A 23,655-nucleotide genomic window follows, 5' to 3' on the forward strand; every position below is an offset into this window, starting at 1 on the left:
GATGAGTCACGTCCCTCACTTTCGAGGCTGACGTCAAGGGAGAGACCGCCGGCCCCTCCCCCGTCCCTTGGAGCCTGAGGCAAGGACCGCACTAGGGGAGAGGAGATGGATGGTGGGGCTCACCCAGGGTGGCTCTTCTTCCCTCAGGGGAGGAGGCGTCTCCTGGGGGCTGCAGGGCCAGCCACAGCCCCTCCGTCTCAGCACCGCCAGGCCTCCTGGGTCTCACTGGCTTTCTCGTTCCCCCGCCTCACCCCGCTTCCTTCAGCCCCTCTCCCCTCCCTCCCTCCCAGTGGTGCAGTCTGAGCTTCAATGGCAGCCGCTTCCCGAGGCTGCAGCGAGGCCTCCCAGAATGACGGGGTCCTAGAAACAGTCCCAAGTGGCCTCTTCAGGCCCATAAATAACAGCCAAGCCACCTGGGTGGGCGACCCCGTCATGACACTCCTCTCTAGAGAACTGGACTCTCAGAACTAGTCCCCCAGTTGCTTATTTTTATGAGAACTCCTAGGTGGTGCCTCATCCCCCCTATTTCCTGTTGAGAACCCCCTCCGAACGAGGAGTGTTGAACAGTGCTCTACTCCTTTAAAAAAAATTAAATTGAAAAACGAGTCACATACCATTTTTCTATCTGACTTCATAAGGCTGTTTAAAAAATATATATATTGGTTTGCGCTATCATGTCTGATAAGCACTGGGCAGAAGAGCGGGTCTCTCATCATTCGTGTTTATGTCACTCTCACATAAGCCTAAACAATGTAAGCTACAATCCTCCCCATCTACCTCCCCTGATACAGATCTTTGGGGACTAATGGCCTCCAAACATTTACTTTATTACACGCATTTGTTTTGTGGCAAATCTTGCCAACACACCATTTTAAAGTTTATACATGAGGTGGCAAATGTCAGAAATAAATGAAAAAAAAAAAAAAAAACCAACCCAGTACCTGACTTGGTTCTGGTATTTACACTGAAAATGAAATTTCATATCTCCTGCTTATGAGAAAACCCTTCTTAGTTGCATATTGGCTTTAAAATATTGTCATTTAATATCTTCACAGTACGCTTTTCATTTATCATACACCTTGTAATTTGGCTTAAAAAAACGCTCCACTAAGTGTGTATGACACATCTTTTATCAGACGCCAAAAGCACAAAAATGTGTTTTGTTTTTATGCAACTGGTACAGTTCCTTCTGATGTTTATTTTCAAACCGGAAATGTATATATTTTACTATAAACGTAACCCCTGACGACTGCACAAACCTAAAGCTCCATCTCTTCTCCGTCATCCCACTCCCCAGAGATCACCCCAGTTACCAGTTGGAGTACGGAAGGAACACCTTCCTAGCTACATTTTTCTTTAAGTCCATCTCTTCTGCAGCCGAAATGGGCAATTTCAGTTTCTCTATGTGCTTTCAGGAGCCTTCAATCGGAGGAAACGAAACTCCATCTATGTCACCGTGACTTTGCTCATTGTGTCCGTGTTAATTCTCACGGTGGGCCTCGCTGCAACCACCAGGACCCAGAATGTGACTGTTGGAGGTTATTACCCAGGAGTTATTGTAAGTATCAGAGGCATAGGTAGGTCTCAGCAGCTTGCCAGCTAGAGATGTTTGGTTCCACTCTGATGGCTTTCAATTCTGTTTGAGTTTCTGTGTTTGCTCAGTTTTCCTCCTTTATATATCTCTGTGTTCATATAGAGAGACAACTCGGGCCTATTTAGAAGAGCACTGGACTAAGAAGAACCCTAGCTCCATGCCTAACTAGCAGTGTGATCCCGAGCAATCTCCCCTCACTCTTTGGACCTCAGTTTTCTCATCTAGGAGATGTTAGCAGTTAGCAGTGTTAACCTTAGGCTGACGTTGTTTCCTCTCTGGGCATCTGGTTCCTATACATAACAGAGGTCACCTGACCTTACTTGAACTCTGAGGGCCCTTGCAGCTTGATAGTCTTATGACCCACAGCACACTGATCTCCAAAGTCATCCTGTCGTCCTCTCAGGAAAAATATGTGGAATATCCACTCCTAAACTATGTATACGTATTCACTTACAAATTATATACATGTTCATAAACCTATTAAAGTGGAAGTTCAAAATTAGATAAAAGTGAATACACTTAATTTTTAATATCTTCATACTAACTAAAATTTCAAGGAATGATACACACTTCGTATGAAGTCTCATTAAAGCTAGTGGCTATAAATCCTTATTTCAAGTAACCTACTAGATAATTTTGAATATGTGGGACTTTCTTCTCAGATATGATTGTCATTGGCATCATTGCATTTTGAATGTACTCTCACAGGGTGGCAAAGAGCTTACCCTGAGACTTCCTGTCATTTTCTCACTGTGTTACTTTATTACGGTCATCTTCTTTGTAGTTTATCAACAGGAGTCTTTGCTCACCCCTTGTCCGTTTTGTTGCCACTAGTGAAGACTAGATAAGACTATCTGGGCACACATAATCTGCCCCACCCCCAACCCCCTGCTGCTTTCAAACTGCTCTCCTCCCAAAGGATGGCTGCCTTGTCACCTGATGTTCACTCGGAGGGGGGGCGCCCGTGACAGTCCGTGTGTTGAATAATTGCAACGCGCAATTTCCTATTCTTTCAGATAAACAAAAAATAGGAAACAAGAGTTCGAGTAATTTCTTTCCCTACTTGAGTGGATTGTTTTACCCATCCCCAGGCTGCATGCAATCCATTCTGGAAAGCGCTGAACTCTGCATACAAAACCTCACTGGATACTAAATCACCACATCATATATGAAATGAAGTATATACCATTTTGTCAATTATACCTCAGTTGAATTGAGGAAAAAGAAAAACAAAAACCTCATTTGGATCTATACATGCTACTACTGACCCCCAAAACTTAATTGAATACCAATTAAATGGCTTCTCAATTGTAACTGCTAGAGGGCGGGAAGGAAGTTAGGATGGGATTTTGTTTTTGTTTTTGTTTTTTTTTTTTTACGTTTTAGGTTATCAGAGAGGACAGATGAATTTGTTGTTTTTTTGTCTCTCTTCTTTTTTACTCTTTTTTTTTTTTTGGAGTGGTGGGGGTTGGAGAGAGAAGCAAAGGAAGGGGAAGGGATTAAAGATGGATGCCTTTGACAAGCCAGCACTGTGAGTGACCAAGCCTGACGCCTGTTGCCTAGGTCACCGATTCCACAGTCAGCCTCCTCAATAGCCCTGGACTCTGGCACCCAGCTGCTGAAGGCCGCCCACCCCACTGGGGGAGTTCCTCCTTGGGCCCAGAGGGCTCCCCTCAGCCAAGGGCAGGTGTCCCACAAACAGCATTTGGTGCCCTCTGCTAAGCATGTGACGTGAGAACTCACCCGGTCCACTTCCTGTGGTGAGGCAAGAAAACCAGTCGTCAGCAGAATTGGGTTTTATTTTTAAACACATGAGGGAGGGGGGAATGGAGGGAGGGGGGTAAGATTGCATTTTGGTGGCTTGGGAAAGCAATTTATAGGGTCTGTGTGACTTTGTGGGCTTCAGGTAACTACATTTAGTAAGAGATTTCTGACTGCTGAGCACATGCTCAAGCCAAGATTCAGACTCCCCCTGGGTGAGGGGAAGGTATTTTCCATGTCATTTAAGAGTAGCAGCTGCTATTCATGAACGGTGGCTCTAAACCTTCTCTGTAGAATATCTGCCCGTGGGTGGCTGGGTTGGAATACATTAACAAAGGAAGGAGGGCTCGTGATTGTTATTGGAGTACCTGATGTTCAGCTAGCACTGGAAGTTGAAGCAGGGGGAGAGTATCTGTGTGTGTGTCTCACTGAGAGCTGATATGGAAATGTTAATCAGAGAACTGGCCTTATGGCTTAACCTTAAACTTTTTGCTTTTATAGTTCCTGTAGATTGTTTCTTGAAAATAGGTTTTAATTATAGAAAGTGAAGGGTGGAGGATTGCAGGTTGAACAGCCGAAAAATCCATTTGAGGTGATAGGTCAGATCATGTTATAACAGATACATGCCTCTGAAAAAATAAATGCCTGAGAATCTAGATTTATTTGGGACCTTGGTGCTTTCACTAATTAGTTTGGTTATTAGAGAGTTATTGTATAGACTCTAAGCCAGTGGTTTCCCTACCTTGGCGTGTATTTTAATAAACACCTGGGGGAAGTCTTAATTCAGGTGGATCGGCAGCCACTTGAAGAACTAAAACACAATAAATAAACTATGCTTAGCAATAAAACCAGAATGAGCCAAATGTGGCATCTTTAGATTCCACACTATCAAGTTGGCCAGTCTGAATATAAATAACTATTGTATAGATCTGGGGAAAAAAATGTCAGTTTATTTGGAACTCTGCTATTTTAGGATTCTGGTTAAATGCATATGTGAGAATGTAAAATTTTAAAATAGACCAATTAGGGGGCAATTATACGATGACTTACCATACACTTCATTTAAAAATATTGAGATCTCAGGCATTGAAAAATCTAATCATATTTATTAAACTCTAAGTCACGTGACACTTTTCTGCAGCATCTTTATTTTACCAAATGAGATGCCCTTCGACAATGAGGTGCATTCTGATAGGGTGTTAACTACTGTACCTGAACCAGAATGTGGTGTCATCATCTTAAGGCATGTGTGCAACAGACATCTTTAAAGATGTGCTCATCTCTACAGGCTGAACTGTATCATTAAAAAAAATTAAAACCAACCCATAAAGACAAACTGGCTTAGGATTTTTACTGTCCTCAAATATTCAAGACATAGTCCATTCTAGAAGAGTTCCAATGAACTTTCTACCCAGGAGGACTAAAAAAAAAAAAAAATGAAATAAAATAAAACAAGAGCCTCGGTTGTATGAAGCTGGAAAAGATGAGGGAGAAAGCCCACTCCTTCTCTATAGCTCTAGCCTTAGATCCAGGAGAACGAGGCCTCCAAATGTGCTTCCCATGCAACCCCCAAGATGGAGTTGGCCACCTGATCAGTGCTAAAAGTCTCTCATGCCAACATCTTCTCCCCTACCCTGTTGTACTGCTAGGGCCCACATCCATCTGGGTTTTCTTTCAGGAAAGAAACCAGGAGTTTCTGTCCTCTTTCCCAGGCAGGGGAAGGGGAGGCTCAGTAAACTGAAAATTATATCAGAGTTCCCATGGGCGAGTAGGAGGCAGAGACAGCAGGGATCATTCAAAACCATCAATAGCCCAGAAACCTTCTCTAAGGCCAGTGTGGCTTCAGCTTCACATGTGAATACTCTGGAAATCCAACAAAATTTTGACTAACTGGAATGCTCAGGAAATACAAGGAGCTCTGAACAGTGGGATTTTATGGTTTTGTAGCCACAAAATAGTTTTGTGGTTTATTGTGAATGAGGCAGAAATTTTTTTTTACCTCTTGTTTGAAGCTGTTTCTAAAATATAGGATCATTCTAAGATAAAGTTGCTTGCTTAGTAAGCATGTTTCAAAGATGAGTTTTGAGTCTTGATTTGCTTGATAAGACTAACCCTCCACTAGCTTCCTGTTGCCTCCTCAGCATTGTCATTCAAAGCTCTCTGAAGATGCCCTCAGCCTGGTCTCCCACACCTTTCTTTTCCCAAAATTGTCCATTCACAGTCCCCTGAACATTACTTGGGCTGGGACGTCCTCCCAGTGCTCTCTCTATGTTTATCCAAATGTTCTTTTCTATCCTATCTTAAAGACAGCTGGGACATTTCTTAGCTACTGGGATCCACAGTTGTGTCTACCATCTTTGAACACCCTACCTTAGATTCTTTCTACTCATAATTGTTGGAAAATAGTCACATTCTGTTTTGTGGGATGTTGGGCTATATTCTCATTTAGCTTTGTTTATACACATCAACAATCCCTTATCTAAACCCTTGGGCCAGCTGTGTTTGCAAATTTATTTATTTTTTTGTATTTTAGAAAGATAATACAGTGCATCTATCATATATTGGGTTGGCTGAAAAGTTCATTTGGGTTTTTCATAAGCTTCAGAAAAACCTGAATGAACTTTTTGGCCAACCCAATATTATCTAACTATCCCAGTGGAGTCTTGAGATATACCCAGTAATCAAGCATCTTCATCTTTCTACAGTAAACTGTGAATTTTTACACTAAATAGATAAACATTATAAAATAACCTCACAGCAGTTTGAGGTCAGATTTTGCCACCAAGTTAGTTACAAAAAAGCCTTTTGGTTTTAAGGGCTTTGTTGATTTCAGGATTACAGAATGGGATTGTAGACCCATTACCTAATTGTAATTCCTTGAGGCTATCTCATTGGTCTTGGTATCGTATCCCACCTCATTTCCTGGCCTCCAAATCACAGGTCTAGTACTGAGCCTGCCAGAATAGCTGTCCAATGAAAACTTATCAAATGATTAATCTTTTTGAGCTTCATCTCCAGGATGGGAGTAAGCATGGGTGCAGTCTAAAAAGAGCCCTGGAATCTGATTTCTAATGATTTGTCTTTTTTCCCCCTACAATTGGAGAGCAGCCAAAACAAAGCAAGCTGGTTATTTGTTCAGATAGTGGGGAGTCGAGATGGAGGTCCAAAGGTCTGAACATTCCACGATTCGGTGTTCTCGAGGGAGGATCATAGAGCTTACCTCTTTGAGGCCTCTGGGGAGCAAACAGTTGATTAGAGGCCGCTGCCTATTTGCAGGAAATTCTGTTGAATTTTTTCCTCCTTTGCTTTCACTGCCTCAGCTCTTCCTCAAATAGGATCTCTCACTCCCTCCTTGCAGAGAGCATCTTCCCTGAGGGGAGTGGGCAGTGGCAAAGGTCACTGTTCTGCTCACAGCGGCCACAAATGCAGCAAAGTGTGACTGGAGGAACACCAGCTGTTAGTCAGGGGATCTGAGGGCTACTCCTGGTTTTGCCTGAACTTGCTGTCAGAGGGGACAAGCCCAGACAATTCTCTAGGCCTCCATTTTGCTGTCTAGCAAATGGGACTCATATCAACACGGAGGGCAAGTGCTTCTTTAAATTCAAATGCTTTTCATATGTAAAGTAGTTTTAGCGGCACTGGCAAGTTAGTGCCATCATCCAGATGAGTGAATTCTTCCAGCCAGAACTCAGGTGATCTTAGTGTCCCACCTGGTGAACTCTGCCTGTCTTTGGCCCCATTTCTCTCCTCCTCTGTGAGATCTGGAAGCGACCATGTATTTAGCAGCCTCCCTGATGCAGGTCACACTACATACATGCCTTGTCTCATTTCATCCCCACAGCAGCCCTGTGTGGTTGAGATCATTGTGATTCCCATTTAATAGAGGAGGAAACTGAAGCACAGAGTGGTTAAAGAACTAGCCTAAGACCACATAGTTTCTAAGAATAGCAGAGTCAAAGAACAATACAAAATGAATTATTCTCAGCTTCCTGAGCACCTTGTTTCTGTCTCACCTGTGGTCATTCGGTCACAGACTCTCTCCCTCACTAGGCCATGCATTTGTACAGGGCAGGGGCCATGTCACCTTATTTATGTGACAAAAGTACTCAGTGAGGGTTAGAAAATGGAATGAGTTGGAGTGGAATAGAAATGGAATGGAAGGAAAGGGGAGGGAACTGGGTAAAGTAACTGGCTGCCCTGGGATTTCCAGACAATTCCATGAGGCTTCAGGCCGCCTCTTCCAGTCATTGCCATCAGAGAGTTATTTGAGAGTGTCAGCAGGAGTGTCTTTGCTTTGCTTCCTGTCTTAAGGCAAAGGTTGCCGTTGGGGATCAGGAGACATTCAGTGAATATCTGTGGAAACTGATGAACCACTCAGTAGGACTTATTTTCCTTGTAAGCAGCTGCCTGTGACTTTCTTTCAATCTCCACAAATGGCCCAGGGTATCATAAGCACAGACTATTCATGGAATTCTTCCTGAAAAAATGGAAACTGTGAACATATTGGAAGGGCAGATAAGATAGAATATGAAACTCTTCTGAAATAGAGCAAAGAATGATAGGATTTCCCAGCTCAAATCAGGTTAGAGCTGCTCAAAAGTTAAATGTCTTTTTAAAAAGTCCTAATAATCGCTGGAACAATAACTCCTATTTACTGAGTACTTGCTGTGTGCTAGGCCGTGTGCAAAGTTCTTTGACTGTAGCATCCTGGCTAATCCTTAAAAAATCCTGCAAGACGGCCACTTCGATGGTCCCCATTTTCCAGTAAGGAAACTGAGGTTTAGGGAGGTCAGTTAGTTTGTTTAAGGTTGCAGACACAAGGGAAAGAGCTGGGTTTAGAAGCCAGGCTAGTCTGATGACCAGCTTTTAATCACAATACTTTAAATTTTTTATTTATTTGTTATTTAGCTATGTCTGATCTTAGTTGTGGCATATGGGATATTTTGTTGTGGTAAACAGGCTCTCTAGTCGTGGTGCCAGGCTTACACAGTATGTAGGATCTTAGTTCCCTGACCAGGGATCAAACCTGTTTTCCCTGCATTGCAAGGTGGTTTCTTAACCACTGGACCACCAGGGATGTCCCTAATCACTATACTTTTATCACAATGGATTTTAATTACATTTCAAACAAGACCAGGTAGGAGACAGGCATAGAGTAACTGTGGAGAGAATGTTCTCTGTAGGGTCTTGGATGGCACAGAATACACCCTTATGCTCTTCAGCTTGCATTTCCCAAGAAGGGCTGCTGGCTGAATGGCCCTACAGAATGAGCCTTGGAAATTTGTATTCATTCCTTCCCTTCAGTCCCCCTACACTGTCCCACCAGGCTCTTGCCCAGCCTTTGGGTCCTTTAGCTTTCCAAGCCTGGTATAAGGCTTGGGGGGCCTCAGGCTGAGAGAGATATCCCTGTGAGCCAAAGTAAGGCTGCAGATGGAAAGCCTGATCATTAGTGAGGCTCAAGAGAAATGTAACTACACCACTGGACTTTCGTTAAGATTTATTGGTCCATTCCCACCACATTTTACTTCTTCCACTTTCATTCCTGATAACGGCCATCAGTTAGTGATTGTTCCCAGCCGAGACTGGCAGATTCAGTCCACTAATGGCAGAACTGAGAGCAAACTGGGATTTGCTACTCTGAGCCATCATCCCAGACGCTAAGACAGGGAGATTGTTCCTCAGCGTTTTACACTGCCATTTCTGCTCACCCTTTAATGAATGCTTTCTGTCTATAAATGAAGCAAAGATGGAAGAAGAGGTGAATAAGTGCTCACATAAATTGCAGTGGGTCAACCACAAATACAGGCTTTCAAAAACATTGTTCTTTTTTTTTTTTTTTTTTTTTAAGTCTAGGTTAAGGTGCTTGCTGATTTCTAAAGTACTTCCTGGGTTTGATTAGTGTGGCAGATGCATCAAAAAATTGCTATTTCCAACCTTTATTTTGTGATTCTTACATCAGGGTAGAAGGTCTCTTTTCAAAGAAAAGATAAAAGATCAGAATATAATGTGTGCTTTTCACCATTCACATGCTAGGTAATGGATATGGAAATTGAAATCAGCAGGCTCTGATAAACTATGGTTGACTTTTACTTTTAGCTTTCGGGCACTTGAGTTTCTTTTCAGGTGTGATTCATAGCTACAGGGGCAAATTGGTAAATGGTGGGAGAAATGCTTTTTTAGCTCATACTGTATTTGTGTGCATAACAACTGCACAGGTTTAGCAGGTTATTTTCTGCAATCCTGAATCCTGTCCTGGGGCTGGAGTGATTGTGTGTGTGGTCAGGCTGACCATCTATGCCCTGTTGCTTTACAGCTTGGCTTTGGATCATTCCTTGGAATTATCGGATCAAACCTCGTGGAGAACAAACGGCAGATGGTAAGTTTTCATGGCTACACAATCAGACCACCTCTTCATCTGAAAGAGCTCAACATTTCTGTGGATGGGTAGCACACTTCCTAAGGTGGCCCACATTGGACCACGAAAGAAATAGCTACCTTCCTCTAAGCTTCCGGGAAACTTGTTGTAAAGTGACCCTGTGCTGTGGGACTTGTTCTCACCTTGCCTGATGCTCCCTCAGTTGCCCAGCTCATCTCCTTAAGTCACAAGGATAGAATAATCTGTATCTTCCCCTTTGCTTTTCCCCTCATCAGCGAATGAGTGCGCCAGCCTAGCCAGTCAGGCCACTGTCCTCACTTAGGGTGCCTTTGCTACTCTGATTCCTGCACTTAGTGGCCACCCTTATCCCTCCCTCTCTGATGTATAGCCTGAGATTTCCATCTAAGGGACTTGAATTAATAGAACGAATACATATAGGGCACAAGAAGACAAAATAAAATTACCAAGTTGGTCTCCGATAGTCCCATGACCCTTGGTTCAAAGGTACCTGTGTGATGAGGTGGAGAGGAAAGATGGGCATATACTGGGAGGTAAAACTCACCAAGTTCTCTGTCCGAATGGGGCCCCACAAGGGCAAGCTGTTGTGTCTTCCTGCTTCAGCCTGAGAAGGCTTCGTAGAGGGCAAGAGAAGAAAGTACAGACTGAATTGCAAGCTTATTGCAGTTTTATAGGCTTGTAAATCAAGAGGCCTGGTGAGTGGTCAGATGGTGGACTGATTAGCCTCCCCAGTACAAGTCTCCATGGCATCTAGACTTTGATAATGGAGTCTATTTAACAGCAAGTTTAATCAGATAACATAATAGCTCCAGGGACAGAGAACTCTAACCATATGTTCTCCCCCAGCAGTGTGGGGAGTCGGCCTCGGGGGAGTTCGCATAGTCCTCTTCTTCCATGTCACCTGGGCTCTCCCACAGCCAGTTGTGTTTGCACTTTGGATTTAAATTATTCAAAATAACAGGGGAGTTCTAATTGTAGAGCTGATCATAGCATAGCTAATAATGCCAATTTCATGACATCGTTCATCCATTATTTACCAATCTTCTGTACTACTGTGAATTGAGATTTATAGGACAAGGTTTCTGAACAGCTCCCAAAGGAGATCTGTATTTCCTCGTAGCCTGTTGAGATGGGAGAACCTTAGGGTGGTCTTGACTTTTATTTCCTCTCTTATCCCTAGAGAGCAGCCTAATGTCATCCTATTTCTCCTTTTCCTCCCACAAAAGCACCTCAAGGAGTGTTGTTTTGAGGGTCAACAAGGGCAGATAGGGGCTTCCCACATGGCTCAGATGGTAAAGAATCTGCCTGCAATGCAAGAGACCTGGGTTCGGTCCCTGGGTCAGGAAGATCCCCTGGAGGAGGGCATGGCTACCCACTCAGTATTCTTGCCTAGAAAATCCCATGGAGAGAGGAGCCTGGCAGGTTACGGTTCTTGGGGTCACAAAGACTGGGACATGGCTGAGCAACTAACACTTTCACAAGGGTAGATGGTGGGCTCAGGCAGTACCTACTCCCGACCCTGGAAACACCTAGAAATGCCTACCTCCTCATTAGATTGTAGTATTACCCTTGTAATGGGAGACACATTATTAGGAAAATTTCTGTTACCTAACATGATCAGAGAATAGGGCAGTCTAGTTCCAGCAATTTTCGTACTTGAATTTTTTCTTATTGACTGCACAGAATTGATCGATTTCAGAGACTTCAACCCTTGTAAAATGTCTTTGACATCTAAGCCATAAGTTGTGTGGTCTCCTTCCTCTGTGATGCAGGGCCATGTCAGGTTGTGTGGGGCCTCAGAGTCATGAGGGGTTGGGCAGGTCACTGTACTAGGAGTTGATGGGCACAGGCTCTTCCATAGCCTGGCCAGTGACCTGGGACACACCATTTCCCCTCTCTGAGCCTCCAACTCCACAGTAAATAAAATAGGGGTTGGACTACATGATATCAAAGGTCTGACACTTTTCTGAGTCTCAGAGTGGAAGAGCCATGCAGCCTGATTCCTCAGCCTCCTCTTCCTTGGATACTCACTGACTCACGGAGTGAGTTTCTTAGCTTGCCCTGAAAATGTAGGACATGCTCCAGGGGCCCCTTCTCTGCATCCCCTTCCCACTCATGCTACTGAAAAGGGCCTCCCCGTGGGGTGATGGGCCAGCGTTCTGCTTTGCCGGGAGGTCTCTTGGGGATCGCCTCATCCCCGGAAGCAGAGTGGAAGGCTAACAGACACTTTTGCTTTGTCCCCCAACAGCTGGTGGCTTCTATCGTCTTTATCAGCTTTGGTGTGATTGCGGCCTTTTGCTGTGCCATAGTTGATGGGGTCTTTGCTGCCAGACACATTGTGAGTATTTTTAGTCTGGGGTTAAAGTAAGTGTGCGATACAAGGAAGCTTCATCGAGCGGGTGTGTGCTGGGTGTGTGCTGAGGGCTGTAAGGGGTACGGAAGAAGTAGAAGACAGGATCCCTGTCCCATGGAGGTGATGTCAACATAAGGACCCCACGGAATGCACTACAGCACTGGGGCTGAGCTGGGGGGGTGAACTCTAGGTGCCAGAGTGGTTTACCTTGGGTCAGGCCAGGCTTCCCAGTGGGGGAGGGGCTGGAGGTCGTTGAGATTTGGAAAAGTCAAAGACAAGGGCATCGGGGCCAGGGAATTGGCACTGGGAGTGAGGAGGCAGGGAGAGAGCCCTGGTAGCTGACCTCCCCTCGCCATCTCCAGCAGCGACAAGAGTGGCCCATGAGGACAGACACATTGTTTTTGGCATGTGGAGTCAAGTTCCCCGACCTGGGCTGGAATCCGTGTGCCCCTGCATTGGGAACACAGAGTCTTAATCCCTGCCCCAGACACCCTTTCTAGGATCATTGAACTTTGCTGTCTTCATAGTTGAAGAGGAGTGATGTGATTGGGGTCTGGAGAAAGCCCCAGAACTAAAATTCTCCAGAACAATCCCAGTCCTGGCGTTCAGGCACCAAGTGCTTCCAATTCTGGAGAAGCTAAGCCTCGAGGAAGGCCTGAAACCCAAACCTGTGCTTCTTCTCAGGGAAGCCTGGGATTCGGGTCCTTCCCATGGGCCCCGCTAGAGGAACCCCCACCCCTCACTCTGTGCTTTCTTAATCTGGCCTCCACTGGGCTCAATAGACACAGTGCCCACAACCATGAACTTTTATAGGGTCCCAGAAAAATAGAATTTATTTTCAAATCAGAGGAAAAATGATGACCTTTTAGGCAAAAAAAAAAAAAAAAAAAAAACAAAAAACTTTTCACATGTAATAGAAATTTGTCTTTATACCAACGCAGTCATAACATATAATTAAAATAAATGAAACATCCAATTCAATATTTTGAGTGGAGGAAGGAGTCCGCAAAAGGCAAAAGTCCCAGGGAGGTCATAGCGTGGCCCTGATCTGGCCCACAGATCCCAAGCAAGAGTATGCTAAGCTGCTTACTGAGCCCCCACAACCCACTCAGACAGTTATTTTTATCCCCAACTGAACCAACAGTGAAAATGAAAACATAAAGCAATTAAAAATCCATAAATAAAAAAGAAAATGAAAACATCCTATGAACTAGTTGGAACTGTATATTTTCTAAAACAAGTGAATTAGAGAAAAATTGAATCATAGAATAGTCTGTGGATCAGTGATATTTTATTCCATTTCAGTCTTTGGCTAACAGTGCAGGTTAGCCTGAGGGAGAGTCCTGGGTATGGATGGATCTGGGCAAGGGTGATTTGAAACATTGTTTCAATCCCAGCTTGTTCTTGGACTCTCCTCACAAACCTGAGTCAGTCCCTCACTTGCCAAGCTTAGTGGAATTCACATAGTCAGTGTTGGCATGTAAGGAGATCATTTCTGAGCAGGGGGAAAAGTATGGGGTGGGAGAGAAAGGTTTTTTGCCCAGTTCTCTTTTGGGGCCAAGAATAGATTGGTTCCTATATCAGATCCATCCCTTATTATTTTAGCTGAGAGCAGCCATCTTTTTCTTTTTGAAAAGGCAAATGACACAACAGGAACTTGTGACATCCACTCTCCTACCACCCTAACCACCCTAAAATAGCAATTCTATCACATAGGCAATTTTCACATGTTACCCCCTGAGTATATATACCTATTTTTGTAGCATGCTTGCAGTCAGTCATAGTATTGTGTGCTATTTTGTTCCAACAGGCGCCATCTTAATGACAATAATTCTGTTTTTGTGTGGTGAATTTAGCGTTTCAATGTGTCTTGACATCTATTATCTCATTTGAGACCCACAACCATCCTGTGAGATATGTAGGGCAGACATGATTATCCCCATTTGACAAGCACTCTTCACTCCAAGGCAGTCTCCATAGCAACACAGGCCTAGTGGCCAAGAAGCCTGCGGTAGATTTTCATGGCATCATGAGCTAAAATGGCTTCCTCCTTTTCCCTCCTCTTTCCACTTCTAATATTTTTTTAAACAGCTGTATTGAGACATAGTTCACATCTCATCTAATTTATCCATCTGAAGTATATAATTCAGTAGCTTTTAGTACATTCATGGATATGTGCAAACTATCACCAAATCAATTTTAGAAGGTTTTCATCATCCCCCAAACAACCCCATACCCATTAGCTATCACCTCCCTAATCTGCCTGCTCTCCCAAGTCCTAGGCAACCACTAATCTACTCTCTTTTTCTATAGATTTCCCTTTATTAGTTAACATTTCATATTAATGGCATTATATAATGTGTGGTTTTCTGTGACATCTTTTACTTAGTATAATGTTTTCTACATTCATCCGTATTGTACCATATGTCAGTGCTTCCTTTCTTTTTATGGCCTAATAATATTCGATTGTATGGATATACCACTTTGGTTGTTCATTCACCAGTTGACAGACATACAGGTTGTTTCCACCTTTTGGCTTTTATGAATAATGCTGCTATAAACATTTGTGTACCAGTTTCTCTGTGGACCTATGTTTTCATTTTCTTTGTGTATATACCTATGATTCAAAGTATTGGGTCATATGGTAACTATATTTAACCTTTTGAAGAACTGCCAATTTTCCAAAGTGGCTGCATCATTTTATAGTTGCGCTGGAAGCGTCCGAGTGTGCCAATCTCCTATTATTAGCTGACTTCTTAATTGTAACCATCCTAGCAGGTATGAAATGGTTTCTCATTGTGGTTTTGATTTGCATTTCCCTGACTCCTAAACTCCAAAAGGTTTTGATTGGTGGCCTTAGCCAAAAGGCAATGGAAGAAAAATCCAAGTTATATTTACTGGAAGTTTCTTCCAGCCTCTGACTCTAGGTCATCTGTACCTCCTGCTGGTAGTGGCCTGCAGTAGAGCATTTGATTCGGGGTAAAGCTGGATGAGTCTTTGAGAAAACCTTTTTGCCTATACTGTACCTGCCGGCTTAAATGAAAGGCGCATTTGGACTCCAGCACTGCTTGGGTGGGTTAGAACCAGCCCTTCCTGTTGTGGAGCCCCTTTAATCTCATGGTGCCCTGTCCTTTTGTTTACTTTTTGGCTGCATCCCATGGTATGTGGGAATCCAGTTCTCTGACCAGGGATCGAACGTGTGGCCCCTGCAAGTCTTAACCACTGGGCCACCAGGGAAGTCCCATGGTGCCCTGTTCTTTGGCTCAAGGGCATATGAGCTTCATCTACCTTCTGACACAGCCCTCTGAATGTGTCTCATTCCTTCTCTCCCTTGTCTCCAATTTCCTTCCTTTCCCCTCTCTGAAGATAGCCATTAACTAGCCGGGCAAGTCACATCACCTTCATGTGCCAGTTTCTTCTCTTCTACCTGGATGTAATAGGAACTTAGTTACCTCTCAGGGGTAACATGAGGACGGTATGAAATCATGGGCGTGAAGGCACCCTGAGAGGGCCTGGCCCTGAGCACTCAAACTCTCAGTGGAAGGCAGCTGGTGGCCAGCACTCCGACCAGCCACTGCTCGCCCTTCAGGCATAAATAAAAGGCTGTTGGCCGGTTCAGTGGCCTTTTCTTACCTGCCAGTCACGTGGGCTTATTCCTCCCCTGGGGCCTCAGTGCAGAAGGGCAGCCACAGGCAGTACATGGGCCACCATCACACACACACACACACACACACACACACACACACACACACACACACACACACACACACACACGTCGATCTTTGTTTAGGCAGTTGGCAGCTGAATGCTCTTAGTAGAACCAGGAGGTCAGGGGGTTACAAGCAGCACATCGAGCCTCCCCCCCGCCACAACCACGGAATGATAACTACTTCTACCATTGCCCAAATGGGGACAATAAACCCTGCCAGTCATGACCATGAGAACCCTCATGTCTTTCCAGCCTGACTCCAGGCTGAGCCCCAGGGCACAATACTTTGAGAACACAGAGCAGCTAGGTAGAAGCAACTGGACGGGGCGGCAGGCAGGGAGGCAGGGGGCACATACATGGGTGTCAGGTACAGGAGATGCTCAATCACACATGTGGGGGAAAGCAGCCATCAGGATGATTGGCAGTGGTGAGAGAAGTGGGGTCATTGGGGATGGGGCAATAGATAAACTCCCTCTGCCAGGGCGATTTGGCCCACCTCCAAAGGTCAGTTTGTATAAACTGCTGATCCTGTGCTAACCTGCTCTTGGCTGAAGGCCCCTCCCACTCAGGGGATGTTTAGTGTCCTGTGAAAGTTGGGCAGCATCCCCTGCCTGCCACCTTCTGGGCAGCACTGGGTGGCATCTGTCTGTCCCACCCCAATGCACGCCACCCTCCCCCCCGCCGCCTGACCCTGTGCCTGAGGGCTCCCTCACAGGAAGCTGGCCAAACCAGCAGGGCTAGTCAGCTTTTCCTGGGCTTTAGCAGTATTTTTGGAGTTCACTGTCTTTTTCTAATCTGTGTAGTTGAGTGAAAATGGCTCATAGTTCAGTTGAGTTAAAACCTAGTGTGGGCTCTGTGGCTGCCCATCCCCCTGGGATTTGCTTCCTGAGCTCTTCTTTCTGGAAAAGCTCCGGCAATGACAACAGGGAGGATGCCTCAGCCTGCCCTGGTCCTGTCCTCAGGTGATAATGAGACCTCATTGTTGGAGCTGGCCTCCCTCCATTGCGGAGGGCCATGTCGTGATCACCTGGAGTTTTGACTCCTGTTCCCTGGGGATTCTTTGCAAAGAGACAAAGACTAGAAATAAAAGAAAACCAGAATGGAAATTTTAAGAAACGCATTTCTCAATCAATTTCCTAATTTCTCATAAACTAAGTGGCCCAATAGAAAGTAGTTATTAGAACATTTTTATCTGATCCTCACAGAAATTAACCCAACACTACCTGCGCTGGGATGTGTGTGTGTTCAAATCTTTTCTTACCCATCAGAGCACTTGCTGCTTTCTTTTCCAAAGCCCAAAGCCTTTTGGTTTGCTGTTTCCCTTTCCAGGATCTGAAGCCCCTCTATGCTAACCGGTGCCACTATGTCCCAAAGACATCTCAGAAGGAAGCTGAGGAGGTAAGAGCCAGAATGGGGTTACCGGTCTTACCTTTGGGAAAAGTCTCCTGTTCTGCCTAGAACCCTTTTTCTTTGACTCTCTTCCTGAGGCCTGCAGCTTGCTGTGAGGTGTCTTTAGTTGATTTGTTCAGTGGTTCAGTTCAAGGCAAGGTGCTAATGGGGCCATGGTCATAGGTTATCGTGTCCTGAGGCCTAATCAGATTTGCTTTGTTCTGTGGTCACAGGCTGCCCCTCTGACCCCAGCAGGCAGCCTCTCTGTGTGTGGCTTTGATCCTGAGAGGGACGGAGGAGAGTACAGAGGCCACAGGGCAGGTCCTTCCCCACATCTGCAGAGGATGGTTCAGCTGCCTGGACTTGACGTCTAGCTGGAAGTAAAGTGGGAGGCCCTCCAAGGCAGAAGGCCTGGACCGGGGAGGCAGAGCCTGAGTCTCATATGCGGGAGTGGGGGAGGGTGGTCAGGAGCCAAATGAAAGTTATTGAGAAGCCTGCTTCAATTTGAGGCTCTGGGGCAGCTGTTGGCCTGGCCCTGACTCCCCTGGTCTCATGACAACCTCAGGAGGCCAGTCTGATGATGCTTGAGTGGACACGTGAGGTGGTATCTCTCCCATCCCACAAAGCTCTCCTTGGGTCACTCCTTCTCACTTCATGGAGAAGCCGAGGCAGTGGGCGGTGAGGTGAGGTGAGGCTTCAGGTCATTCTCGAGAGCTTTCATTTCAGCTCACAACCACCCCTCCCCAACCCAGAGAGCCCTTTAACATGAACCTGTATCGTATGCTTCTAGCAACATCGACCGTTTGGTTCTCTATTAACCTCAAATTGAGAGTCACTCCCCACTCTGAGAATAGCTAGAAAAATGGTACACTTGTGATTGTTGGAAAAGGGTGAGAAGTGGGTGTAAAGTGGTGACTGCATTCCATAAAATGGACCAGCATCAGAGGAAGCTGTTCTCCCTAAAATCCAGTGTGAACAGTGCCTGGAGAGGCCGGCAAAGCTATGGACCTGCTCCCAAGGCGTTAGGGCAAGTACTTACATGGTGACTTTGCCACTTACTTGCCCCATTTTCCTTCCCTGATCAGCAATTTACTTTTATCCCTAACTATTCTCGGGTTAGAAAGGAGTAGAAAGATGTGCGTGCCGACAGAGTGTCAGAAAGGCTTGAACTTTTGGATGAAGGACCCAATATAGAAAAAGTGCCTGTTTACCACCCATATTCTCTGTAACACAGCAAAACACATTTACAAGCACTTCGTTGCACCTGTATTGCGGGGCGGGGGTGGTGGTGGTGGGAACCCTGGAAGATTTCTCACAAACAAGAAACGGTAAATGGAAGTTAATTTTTCCTTTTTTGTGGGCAAACTCGAGATGTATAAAATGTCATTGTTATTCTCTTGATTTCATCATGATCGCATTCTCGTGTTACCTTGGTGACTGTAAAAATATGAATGATGACTTCCATAGGTTCACTTGTAACCCTGGTCCCCCTAACCCTATTTTTCCTGTATAAGGTCATAAGTTCCTCAACCAAAAATTCTCCTTCCACGAGGGTTATGAGGAACCTTACGCAGGCAGCTCGAGAGGTACTAGTGTACTTCAGAGTGCATGTGACCGCCCCTCTGTCTTCCTTCCCCAGTGTGGTCCTCTTTCCTCCTGTACCCCGATTCCCCCTTGTAGCCTCATTTCCTACTGTCCATTTGTTCTTCTGTCTGCTCTTCCATCCGTCCTTCCTCCTCTCCATCTCCACCTTCCAGGGATGGGGTGCTGAGGGTCTGTGGCTGAGGCTGGATGTGAGCCCAGCTCCACAGTGACTTGCCTCATGCACGAGATCAGCCAGCCGCCCGCCCAGCCCCATCCCGGCTGTGCTTTGGTGTGTTCATTTCACAGCCATCCTTGCCGTCTCCCATCAGTTCACTAGCTCACACTGCCGATCGCAGAGGGTCCTACTCCCATCCAACGCCAGCTCACCCGCTCACTGCTGTGTGTCCGCAGGTGAACTGCCCTCACCTCAGCCGTGGATTCTGCACACCTCGCATCCGGGGCAACACCTGCTTCTGCTGTGACCTCTACAACTGCGGCAAGTGAGTGCCAAGCCCCTGATGGTGGGACCACCATGGGCATGAGAAGGACTGGGTGGGGAAAGGGCCCACGGTAGGGATCAGAGAAGCAGAAGACATTGGTGAGTCCACGGATTTCAGCTGACAGGTGTTACCTGCTGTCTCTGTGCCAGGCAGCATGCTAAGTAAGTACTTTCAAAGTGCTGATCTCATTTCATTCTTACCCATGATTTATGTACAATTATTCTTCCCATTTTACAGATGATAAGACTGAGGCTCCGAGGAAACAGACAACTAGTCCAAGGTCACACAGAATTTGACAATGGTAGAGGGAGGGTTCACACCCAGTTCTAAGTCCAAGTTCAACAACATTCAACAAATAGTTATTGAGCATTTTCTCTGTGCCTGGCTTTGTTCCAGATGTTGGCGATTCAGCAGCAAAAAAAAAAAAAAAATCCTCGCCCTCATGGAACTTAGATTTTATTAGGGAAGATAGTCAATGAACACATGAATATGTAACATGCCAGGTGTCAATCAGAGCCCTGAAAAAAATGAAGCAGGAAAGGTAGGTAGATAGTTTCAAAGTGGGGAGTGTGAGTACCATGTTGGATAAAAGGAGCCAGGGAAGAGCTCTTTGAGGAGGTGAAATTTGTGAAGAGATCTGAATGATGCCAGAGGGCCAACCAAGTAGATACTTGAGGAAAAGAGTATCCCAAGCAAACAGAACAGCAAGTGCAAAGGCCCTGAGGCAGGAGCAGGCTTGGTGGTGCTACTTCTGCTACAACCGCTCTGGTGCTCTACCGTTCAATGTTCAAACATCGTTTATTCTCTTTCAAAACACATTTAGGTGCCAGAAATACAGAGTCCTGCTGAGGAGCTTGTAGGCCAGCAGGGACAACAGACTTATGAACCATTGATTACAGTCTAGTGTGAGACGTGTGGTGGGGATCTGGGGAGGTACTGGGGAACCTCTCAACGCAAAAAACTGGAAGCCAGAGTTGCTGGGGGGTGGGGGAGGAGGCGTGTCAAGGAGGAGGGGATGTGGGAGCTGAGACTTAAAGGATAAGGCGGGAGTTAGGAGGAAACTTAAACTAGGGGTGGAGATGGGGAGGGTCTTCCCAGCAGTTGTGGGGTGGGGGTGGTTTTACAAGGTAGCAGGAGGTGAGGAGTAGAGCCCTAGTCACATACTAGACCGTAGGAATGCTTTGGGACTTGACCCTGTAAGCAACTGGGAGCCACTGAAGGGTACAGCATGGCAGATGGATTTGAGTGGCTAGAGACCAGAGGCAGCGAGGGAGCCACTACCAGAGTCCAGGCCAAAGGGAATGGAGCCTAGATGAAGTTGTTGTGGGGATGGTGGAAAGCAGGGAGTACTTGTAAGAGGAATTTAGAAGGTGGAGTAGACAGGAGTGTGTGAACGCGTGATGCAGAGCATAAGTAAATGGCCCTGCATGTCATGCACATGTTTTCTTCCAGCTCTCAGTGCAAGGGGGCTGAGGAGGGGAAGGGAGGAAGGGAGGAGTTGGCAGAAGGATGGAGCTAGATCCAGAGGGGTCAGATGGATGCACTCCTCCTCACTCACACTCCGTACTCTTGGTATTGGGGGACCAGTTTCTTCACTTTGAGGATTAAGACCTGACAGACCAGAGGCAGGGGAGGGGGAAGGGGGAGTAGGAGGAGAAGAGAGATTCACCCCAGCCCGTTTACTTTCTCTGCTAGCACTGGTCTCATTTCGTTAAAAGATTTGGCAGTGGAGGCAGAGAAACTGAAAGACTCAAATGAGGTTTGGGGATTATCTGGGAGGTTCAATTATTCATGTTGTAATAATAACTAACACTTGAAAAGGACTTCCCTCCTTAGCGGTGATGGAGAGCTGACTTTAATTGTACTTCCTGAGCCCATCCTTCCAAAAATGATCAAAGAAATGTAAAATAGGTCCTAGGAGATTTGGGGTTATTTTACCATCTTTCCTCTTGCCTCCCCTTATCTGCCTCCCTCCCCCTGCTCAGTCCACCCCTCTCTTTTTACCTCTTCCCTCCTTTGGACAACCTGTCCTCTGGCCAGGTCTCCTCTCCCCTCTCCTTTTCCCTTCCCAGGCCTCCTGAGATCCCAGGAGGTAAGAAGAGGCTGGCTGGGAGGGCTGACAAGTGATTCCTCGCGGGCACACCTTTCTCTCTGCAATTAGGTGTGTTTCTGAAAAAGGTCTGAGTAAACTAAATCCTACTTTAATTTCCATTTAGCTGAGCCCTTAGGTGAACTTTTTTTAAAGTGGAAGCTCAAGCCCAATTTATCTTCCTGTCAATCTGAACCTCATAATCACTGACTTTCTTAAAGCAAGTTATGCCAGGGTTGTCTTCAAGGCCCTAAAGAAATTTTATGAGGAGCTCTGCTAAAACTCTGGGCTCCCTAAAGGCAGCAAACATGACTTCATCTTATCTGTATCCTCAGGCCCCAGCACAGGACTGGGCTCGATTAAAAAACCTGATGACAAGGGAGTGACATGTATTGGAAAGGATCAAAAAGAGGAACACCCTTTTTTCCAGGAATATAAAGTATTGGACCAGGCGACTAAGAGGACTGTGGGTGGACAGTGCGGGTGCGGGGTGTGGGTACTGCTCCTAAAGACCTTTAAGCTGGAAACGCTGCTCACCCACCTGATGTCTGGAGACGAGCTTCAGGCGGTCATCGAGTCCTTGCCCAGGTCTGTAACGTTGAGATTCCAAGGGCAAAGCCACCAGGAAAGCACTTGCTGAGCTTTTCATCAGAAAACCATCCCATGCAATCAGAAACCAAGGCTGTGAGACTTCAGAGGCGATGATCCTACAATAGAAGGAAAAGATTTTCCTTGACCTGAGGCTTTTTCCAGCCAGCTCGAAGGAGACCTAACCTCCAGGCCTAAATATAGCTAGCTGCAAGCCTTCTAAGGCTTGGAGACTTTAATTCTGCCGAGTGCATATTTGTTTTCCTCACACGAAGCCTATTTTTAATCAATTGCCAGCTCCTCCAGTCCATTTCCTGGAAAGGAGGCCAAGAAAAAAAAAAAAAAGTGGGAACAAAAACATCAGGCAGTCATTTGTAGGGCACTACGGAAACAGAATTTCTACTGTCCCCTTGAAGCCCCAGACCTTCTTTGACGTCAGGGGCAGTGAGGTTTTAACACCAAACCTAGATGATTCCATTTCATCCTGTGCAGGAAGGTGGTTTCTGTAGGATACAGCTCCTCAGCGGCTGCCTTCTAGCCTTCCCTTGGCTTTGGAGAGGTCAAGTCAATATCACTGGTTTTTGTCGTGTAACCTACAGGAAGCAAAAGGAAATGGGGGTGGTTTGTGAACTGCCGCCACTGGTAATAAGATGAAAGACGATAGCTCGCTTTCATCTGTTCCTCCCTTTGGCGAACTTTTTCTTGAGCTCCTAATATGTACCAGGGACTGTTGTAGAAGAATACGTATTGATAAAATAACATTTTGCCCTTAAGGAACTGAGTTTACCAGGGGGATAATGGGGAGGTGGAGAAATGTGTCCAGAGGTGGTGCACAGCCTCTATCTGTCCATGGGGAGTTGGTGAATAGTTCCAGGCCCTTATGGAAAAGCAGAAGGATGCCCTTTGGCTTTATCCAAGATCCAGTGCCTCCTAATTTGTTGAGTGGGGACTGAAACGAAGAGAGGATATCTGTTTCTCCAGATATACCCAGCAAGTTAAGACCAAGTGGGTGAAAGCCCAGATTTGGTAATCAGTCTTAATGATCAATGCAATGATCTGTCTTTGAACTCAATTACTTGCTCCCCAAGTATCTGTTGATGACCCACAACAATTCTCTCACTGAGCTCGGAGGCAGTGAGGGAGACACAACAGAAGTGTAAGAGATAACCTTGCCCTCCAGAGGTTAGAATTTAGATGGAGCTATCATGTCCACCTTGGCCTTGGTTGCAGCTTCAGCTCTGATTAGGCTCTGGGTAAACATTGGATCAAATAAATAGCTGCATTACTGATATATGCAAAGTGCCAAACTAAGAAGAACAGACTGAGGCTGTGGGAGCCCAGGGAGAAAAGTGATGAATGGACACTGGAGTCCTTGAAGAATGAGACGAGTGTGTGGAAGCTTTGTGCAGTGGGAGAGATCAGGAGAGGCTGAGAACAGAAGGCAGTACCTCCCATGCACAAAGGTCTGAAATAACTACCCCACCTGGCTAGTTTGGTGCTTCTGAGGACCAGCCTGGCTGGAGTGTGGATTCCATTTTGGAGTCGGATCATGGCAGACTGAGGAATTGGGGCACATTTTCCTGAAGGTAATGGAGAGCTGTGGAAGGGTTTTGATTAGCTGAATGACTTAGTATTTTAAATGTATTAGGAAGCTGAAGCAGGCTGTGGTGGGCTCTGGCAGGAGACTTTGCAGT

At 45.7% G+C, this 23,655-nt stretch overlaps 1 protein-coding gene across 3 annotated transcripts in view; it reads left to right on the forward strand.

Moving 5' to 3' along the window:
- Positions 1 to 23,655, forward strand: part of TMEM255A (transmembrane protein 255A) — a 46,015-nt gene that overhangs the window by 5,493 nt on the left and 16,867 nt on the right. The window contains exons 2-7 of one of the 3 annotated variants that reach the window (XM_068962846.1): positions 1,416 to 1,558; positions 9,669 to 9,731; positions 11,998 to 12,087; positions 17,141 to 17,209; positions 18,715 to 18,786; positions 19,196 to 19,284. In XM_068962846.1, coding sequence (XP_068818947.1) covers positions 1,416 to 1,558; positions 9,669 to 9,731; positions 11,998 to 12,087; positions 17,141 to 17,209; positions 18,715 to 18,786; positions 19,196 to 19,284 — 526 coding nt within the window. The remainder of the gene's footprint in view (positions 1 to 1,415; positions 1,559 to 9,668; positions 9,732 to 11,997; positions 12,088 to 17,140; positions 17,210 to 18,714; positions 18,787 to 19,195; positions 19,285 to 23,655) is intronic. The other 2 variants (XM_068962847.1, XM_068962848.1) reach the window with 2 other exon arrangements.

This window comes from Capricornis sumatraensis, chromosome X, assembly GCF_032405125.1.
Source record: "Capricornis sumatraensis isolate serow.1 chromosome X, serow.2, whole genome shotgun sequence".
Taxonomy (NCBI): Eukaryota; Metazoa; Chordata; class Mammalia; order Artiodactyla; family Bovidae; genus Capricornis; species Capricornis sumatraensis.